This window comes from Parasteatoda tepidariorum, chromosome 6 (assembly GCF_043381705.1).
Source record: "Parasteatoda tepidariorum isolate YZ-2023 chromosome 6, CAS_Ptep_4.0, whole genome shotgun sequence".
Lineage (NCBI taxonomy): Eukaryota > Metazoa > Arthropoda > Arachnida > Araneae > Theridiidae > Parasteatoda > Parasteatoda tepidariorum.
Window position 1 is genome coordinate 21995277 of NC_092209.1, and position 10746 is coordinate 22006022.

A 10746-nucleotide genomic window follows, 5' to 3' on the forward strand; every position below is an offset into this window, starting at 1 on the left:
TTTTTCAAATGCTCCTGTGATCACTATAATAATTTTATAGCTGAAATTTATACACAGAAATATGACATCCTCCGGGGGAAAATTATCAAAATTTAATTAGTTGCAATCATTCTATAGTTTTGATTGTTCTATAAGTTTTAATAGCTAGTTGATAACCATTAGAATTTTTCGGAATGGGAAATACATTTTTCTCATTTTAGTATACTCGGAAAAATTTAATATAATTTTTGTTTGTTGTGAATTATATCATTAGTAATTTGTTTCTTTTTTCAGCAAACACTACATCAATGGAGAATAGTTTTTGGAATTTCCGCCATCCTTTTGATGTTTACAAGTTTGATTTTTCTGTTTTTTTCTTCTACAAAGAAACAAGATTGGGCAGAAAGAAATTGTGAAAGCCGAATATTAATAAACAATTCAAAGACATCCTTAAATGGTAGAACTAGTTATGATAGTGTTCATTGCTGAAAAAATGTATAAAGCTCCTTGTAATTTATTTTTCGAATTGAGTCAGCCCATTTCGTCATTGAGTCAGCCCAGAATCAAATCAGCCCATTTCGACCAGTTTTTATATGGGCATTATTAAATCAACAAACAGTTGTAATTATTTAATATTATTATTATATTCTGCGTGATATGTATGGTACAAACTGTGGTGACATTTAAATTACCAACAATATTTAAAACTTATTGTAGTGAGAAAAATGTTTATTTATTTAAATGTTGAAATGTAGAAAGAAAATAAAGAACTCTTGTTTTTAACATCATTTTCTCATTGGTTCCTTTAATAAATAAAAGCATATTTCTTCCAAAAGTGTGCCAACTTCTAACTGCGGCTGTTGATTTATCTTTGGTCTTTATTTTCAATTGAAGCTTAATTTGAGTTTAGTACCAGTCCAAGATAAGTCGCCTTTAGCAGTTTTGGGATATAGTCATTGGCGAAAGTTTTTGTTACAGAGTTTTGACCTTTCTTTTATTTTTCCTTGTGATTAGATCATAGGATATTCAGGCATTTTTTTTTTCTGTGAGAGCACCAATTTTAAATTTCAAGAGCTTCGTCTTGCAGTCAAGAAATCTACAAGTTTTGGTTTTTGGATTCGATATAATGAATTTAGACATAAAGCAACAAGAAGTCAAAATGTGAAGAAAATAAGTTCCAGGCACAAGTCAACAATCAGTAACTTTTTTGATAACTGCAATTTTTAAAGCAGTCGATTTAAATATAACTGTTTAATAAAAATTAAATGCATTACTAAACTCACATATATTATAAAGTTAAAACATATACATATCATGTAAACGAAATTTTTTTTTATGGTTTGCCTTTATTCAATTAATGATTGAATAAAAAGTTTTTTTTTATTAATAATAATTCAGAAGCTATGCCAAATATGATATACCAAATTCACACTAATTCTTTTGAATAATGATTTAGATAACACTAAACTTCATTTGCAATTGTGGAACTTTAAAATAACTTTTTGGCACCAATGCATTTGAATTTGTTATGTAACCAAGATAAGTCGCCGTTCTCAGTTTTGAGACACGGTCATTGAAGAAAGATATGGATTTCTAGCATTTATTTATTCTATGCTTGTTAAAAAAATATAGTGAAAATAGTGGTTGGAGACGCATGGTACTTTCCTCTCATTTTTCGGTGAAACTAGATATTTTAACTTCAACAGCTTTTTAATTTTATATAGGCCAGGTCATGAAATATAAGTTCTAATGTACGAGTCAGACTAAAATATTTGCTCGCCCCTATTCTCACGAAAAATATAAACTTTTTTCAATATGTTAATAGATATATCAAAAAAAAAGTGTGAAACCAAGAAATAATGTAGAATATGAAAAACTGGAACACATTTTTTGCTCGAAAAACATTGATATTAGTTTTAAAAAATTTCAAAGCTTCTAATGTTACATCATTCACCCTTTTCCGTCGGATTTTTTTTTTCAAATCTCCGACCCAAAAAAAAAAGAAAAAAATTTTTATTGCTGAAAATTAATCTATGTTCTATGTTAAATATTTTTGCTTGACATATTGGCAGAGAAATATGTGATTTCCTCTCCTCTGATCTCCAGTTTTCCCTGCACTACACATAAGTTTCATCAACATCATTCAAAACATAAAGCTGAAGAAATTTAAATTTCATAGGGTTGACTTCTAATAACCAGTCAGAACAGACATAGAGTTAAAAAGCGACAAATCCCTGTTTTGCTATAAAAACTGCAATATCTCTATATGGGCAATATAACATTTAATGAAACTTATAAAACAAAGAAGCAAATATTTAAAACAAAAAAATTTCTATCACTGGAACAAAATGTTTGACGCCAAATCCATTTCCCCTCCCCCTCCCCTCATCCCTTAACCCTATTAAATTTCTATTAAGGAGCAGATAGCCCCCAGGGCTAGCTACTCTTTATCCTGATTTTAAATTGGTTACATGCTTTTTTTTTCCAATAAATTGCCGTATAGTTAGATTGAATAATCTCGGTTTAACAAAATAAAGTATTGTATCGCACGAATCAGAACACCTAACACCAGAACAATACTAACGTTCTTATTTGTTTATGAAGAGTAGTAATTTGCGTATTCACAAGAAAAACATGAAATTATTAAAAAAAGGTAACATTTAAAGTAAATTTAAAAGGAAATAAAAAAAAACAAAAATCATCGAATAAAAATAAACTTTGACAGCGATTACGGAGGAATCTACTCTCGCCACTTAATATTATTTACTTATTTATTTGATCTTTTTATTTTTCTCTTCTTTTTTTTTATCATTGCGCAACAATGAAAGTAATCTGACAAGTTACCCACGCAAGCGCTTCCTCTACGTTTTAAGTTAAATAGCAATAGAGTTGTTATCTGATTTGAACTAATTTTGGGATCATTTTGCTATACCTAATCAGATTATTAGATTTACAAATGTTCGAAAATCCTGGGACATGTTGACATCAATGTATTTAATGACAATAATAATGTACATTTGAAATAAAATAATTATAAGACTAAAATAATCATTTTGACAAAGAATAATGAAGTCATTGTAAATTAACTGTACAGAGGAAGATATAAGAATACAATGTAAGTTAATATGTCTTATTGGTTTTGTTTTATTAATATTTGTTTAGTAAATTTATAAGCTGATAGTGTTGTTTAAATAAAATCCAAAGTTTTTATTTTAAGTCACTGTTTTGAAGGCGATCGTCATAAACAAGTATGTGCTGCTATCTAGTGGCGTTTTTAATAAAAAAAAGTCAAAAGAATAAAATTGTAGATTATACGGCATTGAAAGCTATGCAACTTTAAGTTATTCTGACGGACTGACGCACACGTCTTTGTTAGTTACTGAAATAGTTAAAATTACTTATGAACTTTTTAAAAAAATGAAATACATTGTTCTTTATTTTTTATTATTTAAAGTAAATCGGTTTCTCGTTGTTCACCTACGTGACTCAGAAATGTAATTTGATGTAAGCGAAAACAGTTTTTTTTTTTTTTTTTACTGTGTCATTTTGAAAAAATTACGATAAATTTTAAATTTTCGCCTTCATTATATTATAAGCTCGACTTTCGAATATTTAATTTTCCCTGAGGCTCGCAGATCGCAATTTTTATAGGATATGTTTCAAAATTTGGTTTACTCTATAATGTCATTTAGATTTTATTGGTTACATTTTTTTTTCTCTTTCCTTCTTTTTTTTCACTGTAGCCTATAAATTCACGACTTTTATCAGTTTCGTAAAAGAAAATTATTATTATTACTATTTTTTTTATTTCATTTTTTTTTTTTCGTTTGAAGCACTTTTTTCTTTATTCGAAAGTGATTTTTAAGAGATTCAAATCAGAAATAAAAATATTCACTAACTTTATTTTGTGTGCTTAACCCTAAAGGATTGCGATATAAACAGATTAGAACATAAACAGATAAGAAAACAGATATAGAAAAAAAGATATAGAAAAAAAAACACTAGTAGGAAAAACCTTTCAATACTAGTATCTTTCCCATGTAAAATCTATTATAGCCGCGATTTTTTTTATTTTTTAAAGTAAGGTTAAAAATAAACAATAGAGCATTTACTGTAGTATTACAAAATCACCAAACCCACCACTATTTTTTTCCCAGTCTCACACATATGCTAAATTCTTCTCACCTTCTAAATTACATTAACAAAATTCAAGTATTCGTGAATCATTCTTAATTATTGTAAATTTAATTTAAAATTATTTTATTTGCAAAATAATTAATGTCAAACTTTTAAGTTTTGATTAATTAACCGAAACCTGCAAATATTAGTTTTTCATTCTTCACAATTAAAAAAAAAATGTTTAAAACGTAGCAGTTGGCATTCTTGTTCTTATAAACATCAATTTTTTAATAAATTTTGGCATTCATTTTTATTTGATAGTTCCAAAGACAAGCTAGAAATAAAACAGTTTGGCGACCAGTTATACCTCTTTTTCCGTCTCTCACAAATTCTTAATCATTCACAAAAATTTTAAATATGTTTCTATTATTAGTGTAAAAAAGAAATACGGGAAGCAAAACCCAGAATTTCTGATTTTCCGGAAAATATGCAATTAAAGTAAGTGTGATAACCACAACTTTAATTAATTCGTTATTATTTTTGTATTTTCGTTATATTCTGTATCTCTGCCAGCTACTACGCCTTTTGAAAAATATATTATATAGTTGTAGACAGTTAAAATGCAAATCTTTCAGATTTTTTTCTAAATTTGCCAACATTCTTAAAACAGGGGTTTCCAACTTGCATGAGGCCGGGGATCGCAGTTTTATATAGGACTTTTAATGTTTGAAGGAACATTAACTCCTTGGGGACGGGTGATTCAGAAAAGCATTCGTACAAAATCAGAATCAGGATGTAATTTTTAAAAAAAACGGTAACTTAAATGTAGTCGTTTCGAATTTGACAGACTTACTTTGCTTTTACTTTAATTATTGTTAGTTCAATCATGTATATAATCAATGTTAGTTCAAAGTATAACTTTTGAATTAAATAAATCAAACAATTATAACTCCGCCCACAAATTAACTGCTAAGGAATTACTTTGATTACCAGTTTTATCTTTTTACCCCGGTTGGTGCGGTTTTATGCTGGCACGTATTTGTGACAGTCGGCACGAAAGGGTTCAATATTATTGTCAGATTTGTGTCAAGTTGTACAAAACAAAAGTTTTGAATTAGAAATAATAATAAATATTTTCTTGGATGCAAAACCTGAGAAATAATTTTTTTTGCCCCTTTGGTATGTTAAATTTTACAGAAACTTAGGTTTTTTAACGAAAGAAAAATATTTTAAACCCATATAGATTTTTGACGAAAATTGTCTGCAGAAAAAATGACAACTATTATAGTTTAGTTCATGGGCCACAAAAAAAGGCTTTGCTAAACGCCAGTAAGTAACCCCTGTTCTTAAAACATCACGACGAGAGCTGGATATTATTGCTAACTTGATATTTGGGTATTTGGTGCAAAGTGCCACCAAGCGATTCATCTGCACTGTGTAGACATGTGCCATAAGTCATGCATGTTAATAATCATATGCTGAATGAGAGAGCTGGAACAAAATGGCGTTGCATATGAACCTTTAAATCACTTACAGGGTGGGAAATAAGTTTAAATGAATAAAAAATAATACAGTAGAACATAAACTTAGCTACCACTAGATTAAATTTTTTCAAAAAGCGTTGAAAGTTGGCCATCCTGATTCTTATATACGTGAAACGAAATCTGGAATTTCTGATTTCTCCAGAAAATATATAATTAAAGTAAGTCACAACCACTATTTTAATTATTCAGATGTTATCTTCTTATTACCATTATATTCTTATGTACGCATACCTGCCAACTTTTAATCCCTTCCATTATAATTTTTCCCAGTGGTAGTAAAATAGAATAAAAATTTCAATTGCAAGCAAAAAAATACGTTGTATTTGAAAAAACATCAGCTGACAACCATGATAGTAATGCATATTACTATATATGCTTAATTTTTTTAAGAATAGTGGTGATCAAAATCATTTAAAAATTAAGTTTAAAGAAGAAAATATAGTATATATTTACTACCACTTTAAATATCAAAATAAAATTTTACGCCAAATGCGTAAAAGTTGGCAGGTATGTGTACGTAAATCAAATTCCAAAATTTCTAATTTAACAGGAAATATATAATTAAAATAACTCATAACCACTACTTTATTTAATTCGTTATTATCAATGTTATATAAAGTAAGTAACCTTTTTTAATTACATTATAGCATACCTGCCAATTTTTAATCTTTTCAAGGATGATTTTCCCCAGTGGTAGTAAAATGAAATTTAAATTACAATATTAGGCGAAAACGTTCGCTGTATTTTGAATAAGCTTACTGATTACTACAACAATATTACATATTAATATATATGCTTATTTTTTTTAAAAATAGTGGCGGATCAAAAATATTTTAAATTAAGTTTATAAATGCAAGGAATATATAGAAAGCATTCATTTTACTACCACTTTAAATTTAGAAATAAAATAGAAATAAAATTTTACGCCAAATGCGTAAAAGTTGGCAGGTATGTTATAGGCACTTGGTGATCAATTTAATTGCATTATAATAGGCACTTGGCGAACATCATGAACCTGGCAGCATATTCAACTTTGAAATAAAAGCTATATTTTATTATTATCGACTAAATTAAGCATACCTGCCAACATTTGATTTTCTTTCGTGAAACTAGCTTTCTAGTGGTAGTGGAATTTTAATTTTAAATACGTACTTTTTAATTTTTATCAGCGTCTTAAAATAACATCGAATAATTACTAAGCGTTTAATTTTGGGGAGTAAAATTCATTTTAAATCAAACGCATAAGAACATGAATGAAACGTCAAAGCGTTCATTTCACTACTACATTAAATTTAAAATTAAAATAATATAATTAATATTTTTATATATATGTATATAGGTAGAAAGATAGATAGATATTGTTACATAAAATGAAATGCCGTGGTGGGCAAAATAATTTAAGATTTATTTTTCAGAATTAAGATTAATACTGCAAAATATAAATATTACTATACTAAGAAAAATAGTTTCTTAATGATCGTTAAAATTAGCCCTATAAAAAATATTTCCGTACATACGTTACCGTAAAAGCTCTAGGTCTAATAAATCCTAGGTTTTACCAGTAAAATTTCGGATTTACCATAGTGACTTGTAAATGTTGTTGTTGTTGTTAATTTACGTCGCATTAGAGCTGCACCATGGGCTATTGGCGACGGTCTGGGAAACATCCCGGAGGATGATCCGAAGACATGCCATCACAATTTTGATCCTCTGCGAAGGGGATGGCACCCCCGCTTCGGTAGCTCGACGACCTGCTCGCGAAGTCGAGCACTTTACTGTAGCACAGTTTAACGAGGACCAATACCGCACACCCTCGGTCCCTACGCAGACTGATCCAAGTGGTCACCCACCCGCACACTGACCGTAGCCAGTGATGCTTGACTTCGGTGATCTGCTGGGAACCGTGTCTTAACGATCAGTCCACTGCGGGACGACTTGTAAATGTCTGAAATATGCTTTAATATAATTTTATTTCGGACTTTTACCAAGTCTTTGAGGTAAAACCTAGGAAACTACCAAAGCCTTCCTGTAAAAGTGCGAAACGAGATATTAGCCATTATTACAATTAAAAATGACAAGTTTTATTTCTTGATACTAAGTATGATAAATTAAAATCATTGAATGGCTCAGAGGAGTACGTAAAGTAGGGGGGGGGGAAACGTTATTTAGTTGAAAGACTGGACTCAGAAAATGCAACTGTTCAAAGAAGTATACTACGAACGTTTGTCTGTGTAAATCAGCTGAACTTAGTTATTAAAAATGACAGAATAGTTAACCTTATTATAGTTGTAACAAGTAGTAAGAAATATTAAAGTAGTAGTATTAAAGACATACATACCGCATTTTTCTTGTTTAAATTTCAGAATTTTTATTTTATTTCTTTCCTAAGTAATCAATTCAATTTTTGAATGGTAACTAAAATTATTTTTAAAAATTATTAAAAGCTTTAGTAGTTACCGGAAAAATTGTTCTTTATTTAATTTTTTTTCCAGTTTCTGAGAAATCGAACTTTAAAGAAAATATATTTAAATTCCGATTTCTCAGGGACTATTTGACTGATTTCGTTCAAATTTTGTATTTTGAGTCATAAAATTGTATTCTTTAAAATGCAGTAAAAAATATTATCTTACAATAGAACTTTTTTTTACTATTATTAAATAAAATAATAAATAACTATTAAAAATTATTTTTCGCATGGAATTATCTTTGGATAAACGAACTTCATAAGAGTGTGCAAACATTTTTCGGTTCGCTTAAAAAATTCCCGTGGTATGACGAAATACGCAAGAAGTCAAATTAATATTAAGAAATTTAAATTTTATACCACTCTCCTGACCAAACTAATGTTGATATATTTCCAAGATAGCAACTACCTTTTACATACCTGCCAACTTTTGATTCCTTCCATTATAATTTTTCCCAGTGGTAGTAAAATGGAATTAAAATTTCAATTGTAAGTAAAATAAAATGCGTTGTATTTGAAAAAGCTTCAGCAGAAACCATGTAGTAACACGCGTTAAGATATGTGCTTAATTTATTTAAGAATAGTGGTGATCAAAATAATTTAAAATGTAAGTTTATAAAAGAAAAAATTTTATATATTTACTACCACTTTAAATATAAAAATAAAATTTTATGCTAAATGCGTAAAAGTTGGCAGGTATGCATTTATATTTTGGGTATTAGAGTTCCAAATGCAATAAAAATAAATAAATAAAAAACTTAAAAAAAAATTTTTTTTTAAGCTTTTTTTAGAGAAGGCATTAATTAGTGAAAGACTATATTTCAAGATTGTGAAAATCCGATTATAAATTCAAAAGTTATTCTTCNTTTTTTTTTTTTTTTTTTTTTTTTTTTTTTTTTTTTTTTTTTTTGTAAAGTGCGCGAAGTAAACTAAATGAGTTTTCATATGTATCACAGATTTTCACGTGATTTTAGTCTTATAAAATTTTACGTCCTGTTAGAAGGAATTTGGACAGCTAATTAGCCGTGGCCTCCACCCTGAAGTTATAGAGGGTTTAGGGCTAGAGATTCTATAAAAGGCCATCTTTGCCAAGCTATGTGTTTTTTTGCCATGATTATTTTAAACCGATAGATGCCCCACACACAATAGGTGCGGGTTCGATGTTGTTGTTTATGGATTTTCATGAACTAAGTGATATTTTAATTCTTCATTATTAATTATTTAAGTTTTGGAATCAGTTACAAAAACTTACGTTACCTAAATACACATACTTGTTTTCAGCGAAATAAACATGCCATGTAAAACGAAGTGAAGTGTAATTAAAATCAATTAGTTTGGCAATTACGTTTTTAACTCGAAATGAGTATTTCTTAAAGAGCAGCATCCAATATTGTGCAAACAACAATATGCTGTGCCTTAAAATTTTATTTTGTTTTAAAGAGAAAAAAAAACAGCATTCATACACGAAAAATTTTTATAAATGGACAAACAAATTACATACTTTTAATTAAATTTCGAATTTTTTTAAATTATTACTTTCTGGAAGAAAAAAAACTTAAAATTGATTAAATATTATCTGTAACTTAACACTGAACGTAAATTATTGAGATAGTTACGTTATTGCATTATAAATGCAATAACGTGTTTGAAATTACAAAACGGAATCATTTTGATAAAAGTCTAAGCCTACCTTTTGGGAAATGTTGATGTTGACGTTTGCTCGCTTGGATAAATACTGGAAGATTTATACACTATAGATATACATTTTTTATCACATACAGGAGCATCTAATTCGCGAGTTATCAATTATGCGACTTAAAACTTTGTGTATTGATGATATCGACTGAAAGTTCTCAATGAGTCATTGAGATACGAGAAGTGTATACATCTTAAATATCAGATAAGATCGGAAAAATCAAAATAATTTAAAGCACCCCAATGTCTAATTCTCGAAGTTAATTCTTGAACACGTTAAGATTTCGCTTGAACTAAACTGTTTTTTCGCCTGTCGTAAGTTTACAGAAAAAATCTCATTCTTTCAAATGTCATGGGCGATTTTTAATACACCCCCGGAAAATTAGAAAAGCCTTCAGTATTTCTCGATCTACATGATATATAGTAGGCTTATTACAATCAGGCTTATTACAACAACCCCTTAAGCCAGGGGTGTCAAACTCAAAAGCTAGCTTGGGCCAAATAAACAATGCTTAACTTCAGGAGGGCCGCAAAAAATAAAATAAAAAATAAAAATATCAGTGTTCATAGTAACATATATTTTTATTTTCAATAGTACTTTGTAATAAACATATATAAAGTAAAATTATTCTTTGATATTTGACATCTCTTCTCTGCTACTATCTTTCCTATTTCGGGAGAAATTTTATTGGCCGAGACTACTTTCAAAATTGGCCCAGCGTGAGCGTTATTAATACGGTTTAAGACAGAAGATTTATTTCCATTCATAACAGAAAATAATTGCTCGCACTGATAAGTACTTCCAAACATGGAAAAAATTTCATATGCGAATTTTCGAGTATTTTCAAACTTAGCAGGTAAATATTTGTAAAATTCAGGCACACCCACTTCAATGAATTTTGCCTTCAAATTTGAGTCGCACTGAATCTCAATCACTTCCATTTG

The 10746-nt window shown here is 28.8% G+C and overlaps 2 protein-coding genes across 4 annotated transcripts in view; both read left to right on the forward strand.

Annotated features, from left to right (window-relative positions):
- LOC107441742 (sialin) overlaps window positions 1–10746 on the forward strand; it is a 91664-nt gene that overhangs the window by 31695 nt on the left and 49223 nt on the right. For both annotated transcript variants that reach the window (XM_071182091.1, XM_071182090.1), the window contains exon 12: window positions 274–722. In XM_071182091.1, coding sequence (XP_071038192.1) covers window positions 274–468 — 195 coding nt within the window. In that variant the 3' untranslated portion in view covers window positions 469–722. The remainder of the gene's footprint in view (window positions 1–273; window positions 723–10746) is intronic.
- The window catches only part of LOC107441740 (sialin), a 32220-nt gene continuing 24292 nt past the window's right edge, over window positions 2819–10746 (forward strand). The window contains exon 1 of one of the 2 annotated variants that reach the window (XM_043053127.2): window positions 2819–3094. The gene's annotated coding sequence lies outside the window, so the exon portion shown is untranslated. The remainder of the gene's footprint in view (window positions 3095–10746) is intronic. The other variant, XM_043053129.2, reaches the window with a different exon arrangement.